At 43.8% G+C, this 19,054-nt stretch overlaps 1 protein-coding gene across 1 annotated transcript in view; it reads right to left on the bottom strand.

Moving 5' to 3' along the window:
- Positions 1-3,324: 3,324 nt before the first annotated feature.
- The window catches only part of ercc4 (excision repair cross-complementation group 4), a 32,422-nt gene continuing 16,692 nt past the window's right edge, over positions 3,325-19,054 (bottom strand). The window contains exons 7-11 of the mRNA XM_060840445.1: positions 17,609-17,704; positions 16,274-16,871; positions 11,643-11,735; positions 10,288-10,400; positions 3,325-5,861 (exon numbers count right to left, since the gene is read on the bottom strand). Coding sequence (XP_060696428.1) covers positions 5,128-5,861; positions 10,288-10,400; positions 11,643-11,735; positions 16,274-16,871; positions 17,609-17,704 — 1,634 coding nt within the window. The 3' untranslated portion in view covers positions 3,325-5,127. The remainder of the gene's footprint in view (positions 5,862-10,287; positions 10,401-11,642; positions 11,736-16,273; positions 16,872-17,608; positions 17,705-19,054) is intronic.

The raw sequence follows: 19,054 nt of genomic DNA, 5'->3' as shown, positions 1-19,054 counted from the left end.
AAATGTGAGACCCTAATGTTGAAACTGTCTCATGGTCTACACATCCACTACATCCCCCTCCCCCTCCCCAGAAAAACAAAGAGGATAGTCTTCGCATCTAACTTGTGAAACAAAACTCCCTCTGAGCAGCAGGCAACATAGCCACTCCAAAGGTCTGCACATAACGGTGTCCTTTACAACACCAACCTCTGGTTCCACAATTAAGTGAGGGTAAAGCCACTGATCTGGTGGATATGGGTTTCAGGAAGGTATTTGATAAGGTTCCCCACGGTAGGCTATTGCACAAAACACAGAGGCACGGGATTGAGGATGGTTTAGCGGTTTGGATCAGAAATTGGCTAGCTGAAAGAAGACAGAGGGTGATGGTTGATAGGAAATGTTCACCCTGGAGTTCAGTTACTAGTGGGGTACCGCAAGGATCTGTTTTGGGTCCACTACTGTTTGTCATTTTTATAAACAACCTGGATAAGGGCATAGGAGAATGGGTTCATAAATTTACGGATGACACTAAGGTCAGTAGAGTTGTTGATATGTTGAAGGACATTGTAGGTTACAGAGGGACATCGATAAGCTGCAGAGCTGGGCTGAGGGTGGCAAATGGAGTTTAATGTGAAAAAGTGTGAGGTGATTCACTTCGGAAGGAGCATCGGGAATGCAGAGTACTGGGTAAACGGAAAGATTCTTGGTAGTGTAGGTGAACAGAGAGATCCTGGTGTCCATGTTCATGGATCCCTGAAAGGTGCCAATCAGGTTGATAGGGATCGAGTTTTGGAACCATGAGGTTATGCTGCAGCTGTACAAAACTCTGGTGCAGCAGCACTTGGGAGTATTGCGTGCAGTTCTGGTCACCGCATTATAGGAAGGATGTGGAAGCTTGAGAAAGGGTGCAGAGGGGATTTACCAGGATGTTGCCTGGTATGGAGGGAAGGTCTTGTGAAGAAAGGCTGAGGGACTTGAGACTGTTTTTGCTGGAGAGAAGGTTGAGAGATGACTTAATAGAGACATATAAGATAATCAGAGGGTTAGATAGGGTGGACAGGGAGAGCCTTTTTCCCCGGATGGTGTTGGTTAGCACGAGGGGACATAGCTTTAAATTGAGGGGTGATAGAAATCGGACAGATGTCAGGGGTAGTTTCTTTACTCAGAGTAGCAAGGGTGTGGAACACACTGCCTGCAACAGTAGTAGACTTGACAACTCTAAGAGCATTTAAACGGTAATTGGATAGGCATATGGATGAGAATGGAATAGTGTAGGATAGATGGGCTTCAGATTGGCTCCACAGGTCGGCGCAATATCAAGGCGGCCTGTACTGCGCTGGAATGTTGTATGTTCAAAGTTGCTGCTGCACACAGACCCAGAAGGAAACTGTTAATGGGATTGTTGCTGTCCAGTCCTCTCTGGATCTTCTATGTTTCAAAAAGATCACATCTCATTCTTCTAAACGCCTAGGGATAAAATCCCAACCTGTACAGCCTTTCTTCATAATTCCTTTATCCCAGGAACGGAATGTATCAGTTACCAACACAACTTAATGTCCTTTCTTAAATGAGATCAGAACTACACACAGTTCTTGAGATGCAGGCTAACAAGGCGCTGTTTATTGTGACAAGTCTTCCTGACCATTGAACCGGATTCAAATGCAATAAACACCAACGTCCCAGTTGCCTCCCTAATCACTAGCTGCTCCTATGCACAGGGTTTTCAAATTCATGCCCCAGAACACCCAGATCCCTGTGTATCAGAGATACTGCCGTCTTGTGCTGCACTTTGGTTGTTCCCAGTACCTGCTCTGGTTGCCTGGCTACCTTGTAGTTGTAGGAGCCCTCAGTTGCAAAATGTGTGCATGCCATATATTCAACAAGCTGCTGAACAATGGCACTGATAAGCTGCACATTAGAAATACACTCTATCTTATCCAGACGAGCGGTTTAGGAACCCAGAGGAGACAGACACACACTGATGAAACACGGCATTAGGAGAGATCACAGGTGGGAAAAGGTGAAAGTGGAAAAGTTTAGATCAGAAGATAAAGGAGTAGAAATTAGGCCACTCGGCCTGTCATATTTGCCCCTCCATTAGATCATGGCTGATTTTTCAACCCTATTTACCTGCTTTCTCCCTGTAACCATTGATCCCCTTGACAATAAAGAACGTTTCTATCTCTGTTTTAAATATACTCAATGACCTGGTCTCCACAGGCGGTAAATTTCACAGATACACCACTGTCTGGTTTAAGAAGTTACTGCATATCTTGATTCTAAAGCGTTTTCTTCCCTTTACTCTCAGGCTATGCCCTTTGGTCCTCGTCTCTCTAGCCATTGGAAACATCCTTCCAATGTCCACATTGAAACTTACAGAATATTGGACAATCAGATTCCCCTCTCATCCTTCTAAACTCGGAGTACAGTCCCAGAGTCCTCAAACTTCAAAAGTCCTCTATTTAAAGATAGCTGGCTCTAATAGAAAGAGACAAAGGGGTAAAGTAACTAACAGTCAGGGTTCAGATACTGCTTGACCAGACTTCAGTGAAATTGCATAAGGAAATAAGTAGATCTCATTTGAAGATACTTGGGATTGCCAAAGTGTTGTGTCTCAGATACACGACAATAACACTCCATCCCAGTGTTGGTGTAATACTTGTGGATGTACTGGTTACTTGCTGGTGTAACTGGTGGATGTCTTCAAACGGACTTTGGCTGTTTGCAACTGACCCTACTCAACCAGGCCCATAGTGACAAAACTCAGCAGTGACCAACAGGAGATAGGAATCTACAATTGGATGGTTCCTACCACACAATTCTGGTTGTGCCACAAATTACATTATCAATTTAATATATTGACGTGTAGGGCTCTGTCCTTTGTCCATAGAAAGAACATGCCCACTGTCTGTGCTTTAGCTTTGGGAGGGGGTGGAAACAGCTGTGCTGTGTTGCATTTTCTACGGCGATAACTTGACCAGCATGCACTTGTCAACCAATCAGCACCTTCGCTTGAAGCAGTGTAAATTGTTGCTCCCTTCGAAACTTGGTATTCTTGTAATTTTTGCCTGATGAGTTCAAGATGGAAACTTTCAGAGCATTCTTTCAGGGCGGTATGACTACACACAGGGGTTGGAGACAGGGCTATGTGACAGAGATCCTGGAAGAGGGGCCAGCTGCTCGGACCATTTTAATAAACTGGTGCAAGGTGCAAAATGTGAGATCCAGATGAACACGCAAGGAGAACAGGACAACTGTTTTCAAATAAACACTGCATTTTCAAATTATTGACAATATTTTTCCCCAGAGTTCTGATTTTCCTTTAAATATTTTTTATTGTCAGAAATTTTATAATTGATATACACAGTATCAAAATATTTACATACCAACCACTCCATGAACTGAAGATTCCTCAAGGTGGATTAAAAATCAACATTCATTTGAGTTCATCTTTCTTTCTTTAAAAAAGCATTGGCATTATGCTCTTGTCACAAGCTGATTTTTGTATTAAATATTTTCAAGAAAATCTAATCTGCTTTAACATTTCAAAACGGAATGTTTTCCAAAGAGTGCTATAATGAGGAGAGATCGTGTCTCAACTTATAAACCAAACAATATTTTGAGAGGTCTGAAAGTCACCAGAAGCCAAAAATGTGCTCCATCTTTTATGGATTATGTTTATACTCCATAAGATGACAAAGGTCCAATTTAGATATCTGAAACAACTCTCAGAGTGGAAGAGGCGGCAAATTAAATCAAATATATTTCTTTTCAGATCTCGCTCATAAGCAGCTCTGAAAATGTACCTCCACCTCTGTCAGAATGTTTATCTCATCAAAGCTGATCCGCAAATATCACAGCAGAATGTTTTTCTGATGAATGCTCACAACATCAAGCAGACACTAAGGCACTGATATAACACCTTTTGCGATCAGAAGGCTTCCTGAGTAACTTCACAATCGATGGAATACTCTGGAAGTGTTAACTGTTGGAATCACAATAGTTAATTTATGCACAGCATATCAATGGGATAATGATGGTTTGATGATCTGTTTTTATGATGCTGACTGAGGGATAAACATTGGCCAGGATGTGGAGAATAACATCTGCTCGCTTTCAAATTGTGTGGTGGGGTTGTGTTTCATACCCGCCTGAGGACAGGCACGCTCTGGTATAATGTCTCATTTGAAAGACAGCACCTTCGGCAGGACTGCACTCCTTCGGTATGAAGCTGCAATGCCTGCTTTGATCTTTATGCTAAGCTTCTGGAGTAGGACAACACACAGCCTTCTGACCCTGAGGCAGAAGTGCTACCTACTGAGCTCCTGTTGACACCCACTTGAACAATTATTCAGGGCTCCAGCCCCTGACAGTGGTCTAGAAACAAAGCAATGTCAAAATCATACGATTAAAAAGAAACATCAAAGGGATGTTTCATGGATTTAAACCTCAGGAAGATTCCTATTAGCAATTTTCATAAAGGGCCAGCTAAGGTGATGGCTTCAAAGGCAGAAGGAAAACCACAGGCAGAGTTAGATTCAACTGATAAAATGCCTTTCTGAAGCCAAGACTCCTTACGGGTAAAATGCAAATAAACCAAAGTCTAACAAAGCCTCAGAAAAATCGCAGCTCATTAACACATCCAGCCCTGTGGTTAATCACATTCAGTGACTGAAACACCAGATTGGACTGCTTTAGGAACTTCCCCAGCACTCACCATCAGGTTTTAAAGGGGCTGATTACCAATTGAGGACAGCAAGGTGAAACATTGCTGAAAAGGTTCTGCTTTAGATTCTACCATCCAGGACCAACCACTTTGTATGGCATTTCTGCATCTTTCTCTAATGAATTAAAAACATCTTACAATATCTGGGTCAGGCTTCATTACAGTGAACTCAGCATTTGAACCCAGAGTTCCCTCTGACTAAGAATCTTGTAAACAGACAGAGAGTGCTTCTGCTGATGTTTACACACGGATCACAATCCTGAAATGGGAATTCTGCAATATATCCTATTTTTCCAATTATGTAAACTTTAATAGAATTAAAGTTCAACACCTCTTTAAAATATCTGCACTATTTTCAGAATGCCTGAGTTTACCAGCTGGAAGGATCAAAGTGTCTGACTAAACCCTGCCCGCTCTGAACATCACTTTCGATTCTTTCCCTGTACGGTAAAATCTAAATAGGAGGAGTGAATGAACTCCCAGAGCTGCTTGGCATTGTTGGTGTTCCCCAGGATCTCTGCTAGTCGCTCCTGAGAGAGTGTCACCAGTTCGGCAATGTTTTTCACCTGGTTCATCAGGGCCCGGCTGTTTTTGGTATTGATGCCAGGCATTTTCAGCAGGAAGTCCTGTGGGCCGGGGTTGTACCTACCCGACTCGGAGACTGTTTCGGAATCACCGCTCACCGCTACGGCAACGGCTGCATCCGGCTCCGGCCGGTTCTGCTTCAGCTCCTCGAACAATTCAGCGGCGACGTGGGGGGAGGCACACCATAAAAGCCGCAGCCGGGGGAAGTGAAGGGTTAGCAAGGTGAGTTTGGATGTAAGGTCATTGACGGAAAAGTCCTGGTGTGCGAAGCCTCTGAAATTCAGCGAGAAAGGCTTGTTGGGGTCAAACTCGATTAAAAGCACGGGCCTTTTGTAGTACCGGGACATGGTGACACACTGGGTGTACAGCCGGCCTTTGTTCAAAGAGCCGATCAGGTCGCTCACACTCTTACGTTCCACACAGATATCGGGCGTCAGAATATAGTCACCGACCTCCAGGGTGACTGGCTCGATGTCAATGCCACGTCGATGTATCAGGGAAGGCAGCTCACTGCAGAACTCCCGTACGTCCACTATAATTCGCTGCTGCTCGTGTTTCTGAGTCTGACCACCTGCACAAAGTCAAACCAAGCGAGAGAATTCATCTTCCATTAATTATCACCATCTAACTACTGACACTTACTTCTACACACTCCCTTCAAACTTTGTTTTATGTTTTTTTTAAAGAAACAATTTTGCCCCCTTTCCTTGAAGGGCCGGCCTCGCCAGAAGGACACTGCAGCATCGCCTGGGTTTCCTGTTGGTGTTTGACAGGATCCCACTGCTGCTTCTGATGCACACATCTGTATGACAGGCAGGCTAGGCTTGTGTCCGCCAACATTTAGACAAGTCAGAGCTGAGCTAATTGAAACATTTAAGATCTTGAGGGGTGTTGACTGGGTGCACGTACAGAATCAGAGTGACAGTCATACAGCGTGGATACAGACCCTTCGGTCCAACTCGTCCATGCCAACCAGATATCCTAAATTAATCTTAGACTAGATTACTAACTAGTGGAAACAGGCCATTCGGCCCAACAAGTCCACACCGACCGGCCAAAGCGCAACCCACCCATACCCCTACATTTACCCCTTACCTAACACTACGGTCAATTTAGCATGGCCAATTCACCTGACCCGCACATCTTTGTGATTGTGGGAGGAAACCGGAGCAAACCCACGCAGACACGGGGAGAACGTGCAAACTCCACACAGTCAGTCGCCTGAGGCGGGAATTGAACCCGGGTCTCTGGCGCTGTGAGGCAGCAGTGCTAACCACCGTGCCGCCCACGCTTGCCCCATTTGCCAGCACTTGGCCCATATTCCTTCCTCTACATACACCCATTCAGATGGTCTTTTTAATGTTGTCATTGTATAGTGTGTGGAAGGATGATTCCTCTTGTGGGAGATTCTACAATGTGGGGTCACTGTTTTAAAATGGAGGGGTAAAGGTAGATTGAAGTTAACTCAAAGTTAATTTTTGGATTGCCTTTCTGAAAAGGCAGCAGAAGCAGAATTTTTGAGTGTTTTGTAAAGCCAAAGGTCAACAGGTTCATGGGGGTTCATGGGGGTGGGTGGGAATATGCAGTAATCAGATGATTGTATTAAGCAGTAGAATATGTTGGAGGGGAATGGCCTACACCTGTTCCTAATTGTATGTTCGTGTGGCACAGTTCTCCAGCCTTCTCTCACTGATTTTACAGAAGCTCTTGTAGCGTTAAGATTGGGAATTTGTCATTGGAGAAAACGCTGCCCCCTTGACAAGAGGAAGACAACATACTGGGGTAACAGTGTTGAACTCGAGTACAGGGGATCCATCACATGTAAATCACCGCTCAACACCGCTTACAAAACGTCATCATGAGGGGTAGACCTTTGCTGTAGCTCACAACAGTGGGGCTGTCAGCACTCACTTCTCTGAAACAGTCCTCAACTTCTGCAATCTCTACAACTGCAGAACTATGAATCTAGAATGCACTGTGATCCGATGCTTTGCCAAGGATCGTACTATTGAGGTCTCCCTCGATGTGATCGAGTAAAAAGTGAGGTCTGCAGATGCTGGAGATCAGAGCTGAAAATGTGTTGCTGGTTAAAGCGCAGCAGGTCAGGCAGCATCCAAGGAACAGGAAATTCGACGTTTCGGGCATAAGCCCTTTATCAGGAAGATGTGATCGATAAGAACCGAACAAGCCAACAGCAGCTTCCACCACCAGATCGCACTGTTTAATGTAGGTTGAAAAATGTAAATTCTGTTGCATGCTAAGCTTATTATTGCTAAACACTTTGTATGAAATTAGTTTTTCAATGCTAATACAATCATAGCCTTGTACAGTACACGAGGTGTCTGTACCAGCTCCTGAAAGAGCTCCCCAACTAGCCCCATTCTCCAGCCGTACCTTTTCATTTATCCATGGGATGTGGACATCTTTGGCTAAGCCAACATTTCTTGCCCATCTCTAATTGCCCAGAGGGCAGTAAAGAGTCAACCACATTGCTGAGAGTCTGGCAGGAAATGCAGGCCAGACCAGGTAAGGATGGCAGTTTCCATCGCTGGAAGGACATTACTGAAGCAGGTCGGGTTTTCTCACAATTGACAATGGATCCATGGTATTCAGCAGACTCTCAACTTTCACTCTCTGCCATGGCAGGATTTGAACCTGGGTCCCCAGAACATTACCTGGGTCTCTGGACTAACAGTCCAACAATAATATCACTAAAGCCATTGCCTCTCCCCATCAAGATAGTGTGGCATCTCAAAAGAGAATCGCAGATCAAAGCTGGCAGTGGTGGGATTTGAACCCACTTCTCAATTGAGACTGGAACGTAGGGATCAGTGCTTTAAACCGGACACACCCTCCCACAATCTCCGTAGCCCTTTAAATTAATTACTTTCAAAGATATACCCATCTCTCTTTTGAAACCTCGCATGGAATCCATCTCTACCACCCTCCCAGGAAGTGCAGTCCAAATCCTGACAGTTACGTGCAATCTCACTCCTAGTTCTTGCTGACAATCTTGAAATGGAGACCCCGAGGTACTGACACACCAACTAGCGGAATCATAATATCCTTTAATCCTGTCCAAATTGTTCATCATTTTGAACACCTCAATAAGGTCACCGCTTAATCCTCGCTGCTCCAATGACAATAGAATCATAGAGATGTACAGCACGGAAACAGACCCTTCGGTCCAACCTGTCCATGCCAACCGGATATCCCAACTCAATCTAGTCCCACCTGCCAGCACCCGTATCCCTTCAAACCCTTCCTATTCATATACCCATCCAAATGCATTTTAAATGGTGCAATTGTACCAGCCTCCACCACATCCTCTGGCAGCTCATTCCATACACACACCACCCTCTGCGTGAAAACAATGCCCCTTAGGTCTCTTTTATATCTTTTCCCTCTCACCCTAAACCTATGCCCTCTAGTTCTGGACTCCCTGACACCAGGGAAAATACTTTGTCTATTTATCCAATCCATGCCCCTCATAATTTTGTAAACCTGTATAAGGTCACCCCTCAACCTCTGACGCTCCAGGGAAAACATCCCTAATCTATTCAACCTCTCCCCGTAGCTCAAACCCCCAACCCTGGCAACATCCTTGTAAATCTTTTCTGAACCCTTTCAAATTTCACAACATCTTTCTGATAGGAAGGAGACCAGAATTGCACACAATATTCCAACAGTGGCCTAACCAATGTCCTGTATAGCCGCAGCATGACCTCCCAACTCCTGTACTCAATACTCTGACCAAGAAAGGAAAGCATACCTTCTTCACTATCCTATCTACCTGCGACTCCACTTTCAAGGAGCTATGAACCTGCACTCCAAGGTCTCTTTGTTCAGCAACACTCCCTAGGACCTTACCATTAAATGTATAAGTCCTGCTAAGATTTGCTTTCTCAAAATGTAGCACCTCGCATTTATCTGAATTAAACTCCATCTGCCACTTCTCAGCCCATTGGCCCAACTGGTCCAGATCCTGTTGTAAACTGAGGTAACCTTCTTCGCTGTCCATTACTATCCCACTAACTCTACATATCCCATGGCTAACCTATCTGGTCTACACATCCCTGGACACGATGGGCAATTTAGCATGACTAACCTGCCTATCTTTGGACTGTGGGAGGAAACCCATGTAGACACAGGTAGAATGTGCAAACTCCACAGATTGAGGGGGGACCTGACTGAGGTCTGCAAAATCATGAAGGGTATAGACAGGGTGGATAGAGATAAGCTTTTTCCCAGGGTGAAGGATTCTATATTAAGAGGTCATGTATTCAATGCGAGAGGTAAAAGGTTTAAGGGGGATACACGCGGAAAATACTTTACACAGAGGGTAATAGGTGTCTGGAACGGGTTGCCAGCAGAGGCAGGCACGGGAGATTCATTTAAGGTGTATCTGGACTGATGCAGGAGTAGATGGGGAGCAGAAGGATACAGATCCTTAGGGATTGGATGATAGGTTTAGACAGTTGATTTGGATCAGCACAGGTTTGGAGGGCTAAACAGCCTGTTCCTGGATGTAAATTTTCTTTGTTCTTTGTTCCACACAGACAGTCGCCAGAGGGTGGAATCGAACCTGGGTCCCTGACACTGTGAGGCAGCAATACTAACCACTAAGCCAATGTGCCAGACACACGTATGGTGTGACTGTTAACTACCATCTTAGATTCAGTGCCTTGTTGCCTGCAAGCATTCTTGATGAAGAGCTTATGCTGGAAACGTCGCTTCTCCTGCTCCTCGGCTGTTGCCTGACCTGCTGTGCTTTTCCAGTGCCCCACTTTCTGACTCTGACCTCCAGCACATGCAGTCCTCACTCTCTCCCTGCATGCAGGTGTGGATTACTTCACCAGCTGAGGAAATTGTGAATGCAACTCAATACTAAAACAAACTGATCCACCCGAGACCGTACAATGCAGGGATTTATCCCGGTGACACTTTCAGATTCGGATTCACAAAGATAAAGATAAACTTTCAGGGTTTACACAAACCTGCTTTCCTCGTGTCTGCAATAGCAGTTGCTGGGGCAACACTTCGTACGAGGTCTGAGTTTAAATCATCTCTTCCCTCTCTCTCCTCAGGGATCACCATCATTGCCTTCTCCCTAAACGTTAGCAGGGTAGAGAACCATATTAGAGAATGATTAGATTACATTATGTGCAGTGTGGAAACAGGCCCTTCGGCCCAACAAGTCCACACCGACCCGCCGAAGCACAACCCACCCATTCCCCTACATTTACCCCTTTACCTAACACTACGGGCAATTTAGCATGGCCAATTCACCTAACCTGCACATTTTTATACTGTGGGAGGAAACCGGAGCACCTGGAGGAAACCCACACAGACACGTGGAGTGTGGAGTTTGCACGTTCTCCTCAATTCCTGAGTTGGGAATTGAACCCGGGTCTCTGGCGTTGTGAGGCAGCAGTGCTAACCACTGTGCCACCGTGCCACCCACTTAGCTTCCCATTCAGCTTAAGAAGTCCTCGTTCCTAAAGAAAAGACATTTCGCAAACATGCAGGCAGTCCAAGGGTTGCAAATGGGTTCCATTCCAGAGGCCACTTGCAAATTTGACTTGTACACACGTGGGAACACAATGCAGGTCAATGGAAAGCAGCTGTTGTAAGCACCGGAAATGTTCGTATATTAGACTTTTCAAATTACAGCCAGTGAGATTGTGTTTATAAGTTGAATGATTGAAAATTGGGGTCCCCCTTTATTTTAATTGCATTAGTCCATTATAATGTGGGCAGATTCATTAAATAGCATTTACTGCTAAAGTTAATGGAAGGGGAAAAAAACTAAAGGTATTACAGAGAGACTTCTATATTAAATCAAAATCAGCAAAATGACTGCATTTAAGAGAAATACAAAAGGAATTTCTGTAAAGATTTATTTAGTTGGAAGCCTGCAAGTAAATGCATTGAAGGTTGCTCTGATACATACAAACCAAAACCCTTCCAGGAACACATGGAGAGTTCAGAGAGCTGACAATTTTACTCGCTGTTATTGTCATAAATAAGAAGAGTTGCAGATTTTTATTAGAGAATTATACAAGCCTATAAGTGTTCTAGGTCCCCATTTTGTTGAATTTGATTAGTCACATTCATCTGTTGCTGCAAGTGAGGAATGTCAATATTGTTTATTAACTGAATAAGGGGGTTCTCTGTCAACATTTTACTCTCCTTGGGTTTTGTTAACAATTGAATAGAGTGGGTTAAAATGTTCAAAGAAAGTTACAAAGACATTTCCGCAATAAAAGGGCAAATTGGTCCTCACTTTAAATTAATTTTACAGAGCATTTTGCTCACAGACTCGACTGAAGCTGCATTTCTACTTGTTTACCTTATCAAAAGCTCAAAAGCTGTTTTCTCTTTCCTCAGCTTGGTCAGATAACGTTGCTCCTCTGTCGAGCCTCCGTATATTAGAAAATAAACTCTGAAAGAAATTAATTCCAACATATCAGGCCTTCAGGCATCACACATACGCTTAATGATTCATCTGGAAACACGTACACAACTGATGCTTCGGTTCAGGGAAAGGCGGAATGTTTATGTTAAGTTGGCACAATATCCCTTTGAGTCAGCTGCATTAGTCACACTGCTAGTGTTCAGATTGCCTCGTTAACTGTGGGAAATTGAAGTAATGATTCTGATGGAGATAAATTTGATCACCAAGCTGCTGCAGCAAAAAAAAACATTTTCCAATTTGTTCACATGAATGAATGAGTGGGAGAGGTAAAAGGCACAGAAACAAATAAAACTCACTCTGTTACCAAAAACCATACAGCACAGAAATGGGCCCGTTGGCCTGACAGACGATACCTGCTCCTTCTCACAAGCGTCCTGACACCTCACCTCACTACCACGTGTCAACTCCCTTGATCTACTGTTCTCTTAAAAGGCATCGATGCGATTTGCCATAACTATCGCACACGGTAGCAGATTTGACATTGTAACCACTCTCTGGTTAAAGAAATGTTCAGCATTTCAAACAGAGGACAGCACAGGAAGTACAGAACAATGAAAAAAAGTGTTCCTAAACTGAACAAGATAACAGCAGGCCAGGGGCAAAGCTGTGTGTAAGTGAAAGGGGCGACAGAGAGTAGAGGGAGTGTTAAATAGTCTCAAATTAGGCTTTTGTTTTCAAAGCCCTACTCCCACCTTTTCTCAGCACAAGGCATGAAGCAGTGAGATGAGAACGGAGGTAAATAGTCTGGATCACCTGTACCCACTGAGACGGGAACACTCAGATGTAAGTGGGGAAACAGTTAAAGAGAAACGACATGCAGAATCGATGGAGCTAGTTCTGTGGCACCAAGTAATTTATGTTCTTTATTAACGCATTAAGTTTTCAGAGTTTATTGAATTGATGCAGTGAGCTGCTACACAGTACTGTCCTGATTATTTATGGCTGAGGCTGAACAACTATAAGCACAATTTAGCTATAAAATCTCCCGTCTCAGACTTGGGCTCGTTGACAGTTACAAATGAACCTGGTAGTTTCACAGAGCAAATAATGCCAGAGTCAATGTGAAAGTTCCTCATTCACCTTAACACAGCTCCCAGGCAAGTGGAATCCCACACTGGATATTCTGCAAGGTAATAAATGGGCTGGAGATTAGGCAGCATTGACAATAGCAGATACAAGCTGCTCCTCATTTCTGGAATTCCGGGTGCAGGTTTAATGCAGGGATGGGTGAGCCACCATCGATGAAAGCTGGCTACACAAAGGTGGTCAGTGGTACACGTGGAAACAGAAACTGCCGGAGGACTTCAGCAGCTCTGGCAGCATTCACAGAGCAAGAAAAACAGAGTGAACATTTCGAGTCCAGTGACTTTTATGGACTCATTAACTCTGCTTTCTCTCCACTGAAGCTGCCAGACCTGCTGAGTTTCTCCAGCAATTTATGCTTTGATTTGTCCCAGCATCTGGAAGTTCTTTATTTTATTTCAGTAGAGTGGCAGTGTGTTCGGAATGAGCCAATGTCTTGCTGGATGGGTATATGAATAGGAAGGTTTTAGAGGGATATGGACCAAATGCTGGCACATGGACTAGATTAGGTTGGGATATCTGGTTGGCATGGACCAGTTGGACCGAAGGGTTTGTTTTTTGTGCTGTATATCTCTATGGCTCTAAAGCTGTGGGAAGTATGTGCAGAAAGTAATATTATAAATAGGCTCGGACGATGAGTGGAGCCATTTTCCCGAATCCCGTTAGTAATTACTCTAGTGGGAGCAGCCTCCTCCTTTCCTTCTCAGACAGCAAACTGGTGTCCAGATCCAACTGGCAACCACAAGCTCATTTAATTGGAAACAATGTGATTGGCACAATCTGATATCTTTCATCAAGAATGATGGGAGAAGTAATGTTCTGTCTTTAAATGAAGATTGTCACACAAGAAACCTCTTCATCATTCATTCCAATTACACTTTTTAATAAAGATGCCTGATCCTCAAGTCCACTTTCCCAACCCGTGTCTCTGGGTTTCATTATGGTCTAAAAGTCCAACAATTGCAACCGGTTCTGCTACAACACGGTTCTTCAGCAACCTCCTGTTATAAGAAAATGGCACAATAGCAGCACTATTTCCAGAATTGCATTATAACCAACAGACGCTTTAAAAGTGTCCCCAATTGGTCAAATCGCATTCCAGCGAATTTGCATTAATAAAACGCATGTTATAGCAGAACGAGCTGTCCAACTGGAGTACATCTTCAATGATGGAACATCCAGAGCTGTCTGCTGCAGAGTCAGCTATGAATATGTGTGGAACTCAGGAGGATCCTGAATCCAAGAAGTGCTATTAGAGTCAGAGAGCAGGAGCTGCTTGGTTCATTGCCCCTCCCCTGGCTCTCTGAGGGAGTGTCTCATTCCCCTCCCATCTCCCAACAATCTTGCACAATAGACAATACTTTTTAAATAAACTATCTTTTGAAGGTCTGGATCGCACTTACTTCCACCGTACCTTATTGCAGGGCACGAAGAAAAATACAAGCTTACCAGGCAGGACCACCATGATCTTCTGAAACTCATGTTCAATCAATTTATCAAAGTTCTTTGAAATAACATGCTATGGATAAAGTGGAACCAATGGATGTAGTGCACTTCGATTTCCAGAAGGTGCCTGATAAAGCCATGTCAAAAGTTACTGTCAAAAATATATCTCATGGCATAGGGAGTAATATATTTGTGTGGATAAAAGATTAGCTCATTGACTGGAAACAGAGCAGCCATAATAAGCCATCCCTTGGTCGGCAAGGTGTTATAACTGGTGAGTCATAAGGATCAACACTGGGTCCTCGACTCTTTACAATTTAAGAAAACAATGACTTGGACAATGGGATCAAAGGTATAGTAGCAAGATTAGTTGATGACACAAAGACAAGGAAGGTGGAGGGAAGAGAACAAAAGGAAGCTGTAAAGGGAGATTGATAGGTTTGAGTGAGTGGGAAAATATATAACACGTGGAGTACAGTGTGGAAAAATATAAAATGGGCCACTTTGTGCATTTTGACTTCATCCTGCCAACCTAAATGGCAAGAGATGACAGAATTCTGGAGATGCAAAGAGAGATCTGCATGCCCTAGCACATGAAGCGCAATTGACTCATACGCAGGTAACAGCAAGTTAACAAGGAAAGCTAATCGAATGGTGTCGTTTACCAAGAGGGGAACTGAATCCAAAGGTAGGGAGGTTATATTCCAGCTATTCAGGCCATTGGGGAGGAATACTACGCACAGTACTAGCTTCCCTATCTAAAGGAGGATATAAATGCTTTGGAAGCAATTCTTAGAAGGCTGATACTTGGAATGAGTGGGCTGTCTTGTGAGGAAAGGTTGAACAGGCGAAGCTTATATTGCTGGGATCTCAAACAGTACACAGCAGCTTGTTTGAGACACAAGATCCTGAAGGGACTTCACCAGGTGGATGTGGACAGCACGTTTCCTCTTGAGGTAATCTAGAACAGAGTCACTGTTTAAAAATAAAGGGTCATGTAAGACAGAGAGGAGGACTGTTTTTCTTTCTCACAGAGGGTCTGAGTCTTTGAAATTCTTCCTCAAAAGATGATGGAAGCAAAACTTTAAATTGTTTTTAAGGTAGCAGTTGATAGATTCTTGGTGAGAAAGTGAGTAAAATGCTATCGGATGTAGACAGAAAAACCAGATTAGCCAGGACCTCAGTGGTGGAGGAGGATTGATAAGTAGAGTGGCCTACTCCTGTTCGTAACTTGTACATATGTAGGTCTATTAGCAAGATCCCAGCAATCAGCAATGAAATATGTGATCAGAAAACTTTCGTTAAGGACTTGGGACCATGAATAAATATTAGAGGCAGAAGGACTCGCCGATTACGCTTGAAATGGTGCCATGCTTTATTTTACATTCAGCTGAGGGGGAAGACAGGCCTCAGGTTAATGTTTCATCTGAAGAGTTTTGACAGTGCAGCACTGATGTGTCAAACTGGATAATGTGCTCAAGTCACTGCACCGTGACTCCAAATCAGAAACATTTATTTAGAGGTGAAAGTACTATTTCTGAACTACGCCCTACATCGAACTCTTTAGGAGGCGCAGTCTGGTAGGGTTTGCTTGCAATTATGGTCCACAGAATGAGAAAACCAAAGAGACGTGCAAAATTATTTGGAACTCTAGTGGAGTTCAAGATATGGGACATTAGTGGAACAGTTACAATACTAAACTAGCACCACACAGGTTGAGAGTGCACCTCAGATTGTGACAAATTTGAAATTGAATACAAAGGCCCATTTCCTTTCTCAGCAATGGTTTCGAGGGGATACTAATCCACAAAAAAATAAGTGGTTGGCTCCTAACCCTCTCTGAAGTGATCAGCTATTAAAAGACAATAGCTTCCAAAAGGTGATCGCAATTGGGCATGTTCAATACGGCTTGCTTGGAAGTCTCTCATTCTGAATTTTAAAAGCTTCACGCTCAAGAGCTCTGTAAATAGTATTACCGGAGAGACTTGCCAGGCTTGCTCACTCTGTAAATCTCCAGCTGACGAACAAACGACAGTTCTGCATCATACAGTACGACGTAGCGGGGCTCGATTTCGTGCAGTACGCGGGAAAGGCTGTACGGATCGCTGCAGCCCTTTAAGGGGTGGATAACAATGAGGGGCTCCTTCAGGATTCCATAGCAGGCATCTGTTGGAAGTTTTGCAATCACACCCTTTGATTGAGCTTCCTCGTTGCCAGTTTCTGGGCTAACACTTTCTTCATTCTCCCCTTCCCCCTCTCCTTCCTTTGCTTTCTCAGAACCTTCATCATTTTCTCTTCCTACCATTTGAGTCAAAGTCAACTCTGGCTTCCTCCTGTTTTTAGCTGTCTCTGTTTTTGCTTTCTTCAGCTTTGGCCCATTGCTAGGTTTTGATCTCGCCTTGGTTTTGCCAGGCTTCCTATCCTTTATGCAGGTTTCCCCAGCATCCTCTGCCTTTTCGCCCTTCCCGAAGGTTTTGTTATAGAGTCTCATTAACAAGTCTTCTGCTCCAACAGTAATGTATTCCTTCAGCTGGGCACAGGTTCTATCATCACTGGCACAGATCAGCACATGACCTAGAGGCAGCAAAAGAAAACACTGCTGTAACCAAATGGAACTCATGAAGAAACACTTGCCTACAATATCAGATCACACCGCGAAAAGAGACATGCCACCGAAGCTTTCTCGCTTGTACTCATCAGGACAAATACAAGAATTTCAAGTTTCAAACAATCACAACAATTTATACTGCAGGAAACCCGAGGTGCTGATTGGACGAGGCCTTGCAATGTTACCTTGGAGCTTGTAAATCCATTATTTCAACTCACGACATACAGTCTGCAAAGCCCAGATTTAAATCCAAATATATAATCATTTCACCGATCAGCAGTTTCATTTGATTCAATTAGGTCCACCTCATTGTGGAAGGAAGGAGTGAGCATGTTTAGACAGCAAACATTACTGGCACATTACCATTGGCAATAATTTACATTCCAGCAGCAGCTTTGTTTAAAAAAAAGTATGACTCTCATGTGCAATAAAATGAAACATATTTTACATAAACATATACCTGACTGATAAATCATTTACTATTTCTGAACAAACCCAATTTTCATCCAAATTTCAAGAACAATTTCTCTGCATGTTCCAGCCCCAGCTGTCCCATAAAAAGCTTAAACCATTTGATGTCGATGCATCCACCATCTGGAGTCGTCAAACTCACAGGGTTCCAATAATCTCCTGCCAACACAGAGTTCTGGAGTTAGGCAAAGACAAAGTCAGTCTCAATTCTTTCAGCTGCTCAGCAGCTTACCTGAGGCTTCGCTGGACTCATTTTCTCTTTTTATCTCTGTTAGGACTTCACTCAACGCTTCCCACTTTGGATTTGGCTCCAGGACGAGATCCTTTTCTTCAAAGTAAGTGTAAAACAAAAACAACGGTGCGCTCAAGTTATTGACAGTTTCAACTAATTGTCCAGTTATTCTGTCTCTAAATCTGAATTGTATATAAAATGGTCTCCTTTAGCTGCCTCCTAGGCTAGATGACAGATTGGTGAACCGAGTCTGCCTTGACAATGTTGCTCTATAGCTGGTGTGTTGAGAGTCAGGTAACAGTGCCCTTTTGGAGACTGGTATTTGAATGGCCACTTCCCCTTCAGCTGGCTTTACCTCACTGTGGTACTGGAGTACAGGAAAATTTAACCTGCAGTCCAAGATGCCAAGTGGCAGTGCCCTTCACCACTGATCATTTCAAACCATTGAAGGAACGATTGAGGCTAACAACTAACCAGGACTTGTGCTGCTCAATGCTCCTTATAAAGATGAATCCAGTCAGAGATTGTTAAATCACCCCTTTGAAGCAGATAAGGATTCGTTTTCTTTTCTCCCACGGTATTTCTCACCTTTTGAATGAACAAGCTCAGTACTGGGGAGATTCCTCAGGGCTTTCTATAGATGTTACCGGGTGGACTTACTCTCAGGTCCAGATGTTGGACTCGAGACATAGGAGGTTGAGGAGTCTCCACATAGAGGTTTATAAAATCAGCAGGGACAGGGATAGGGTGAATGGCAGGTGTCTTTTCCCTCGGGAAAGGGATTTCAAAAATAGGCAGCATACTTTTAAGGTAAGAGGAGAAAGATTTAAAAAGGACATGAGGGGTATTTTTGTTTTTAGACAGAGTGATGTGTGTGTGTGGAATGAAATTCTGTAGGAAATGGAGGATGTGGTTTCAATTACAACATTTAAAAGGCATCTAGCTATGTACATAAGAAAGATTTGGAGGGTTATGGGCCAAGGGCAGGCAGGTGGGACTAGTTTAGTTTGGGATTATGTTCAGCATGGACTGGTTGGGCCGAAGGGTCTGCTTCTGTGCTGTATGACTCTAATTCATAAGAAGGCATCTACCTACCTACCAAAACTCAGGATAGCATAGATACACTGGGTACAGCAGCTTGGTTACTGACTTCCAGGTGGTTGGGGGTTTATAACTGACCAACAGGAGGCAGTAGGCAGTGAGCAGCTTCCTAATTCCTGTCCTAGCAGCTGCACCTAATGGGGAGGGGCAGCTGGAACAGATAGATAAGAATTCAAAGTAGGGTCGGAAGAAGAAATGATAAAGGTGCTAAGATGATGAAGGAAGGAGAGGGGAAGGCACCATGAAGAAAGTGTCAAGGAAGCCCAGTTGAAGAAAGTGATTGTGAAACTTCCAACAGATGCTTGCTATAGAATCCTGAAGGAGCACCTCATTGTTATCCATCCC

Source organism: Hemiscyllium ocellatum, chromosome 20 (genome assembly GCF_020745735.1).
Source record: "Hemiscyllium ocellatum isolate sHemOce1 chromosome 20, sHemOce1.pat.X.cur, whole genome shotgun sequence".
Lineage (NCBI taxonomy): Eukaryota > Metazoa > Chordata > Chondrichthyes > Orectolobiformes > Hemiscylliidae > Hemiscyllium > Hemiscyllium ocellatum.
The sequence above is the reverse complement of the archived record's forward strand: the minus strand, read 5'-3'. Positions and strand labels throughout refer to the sequence as shown.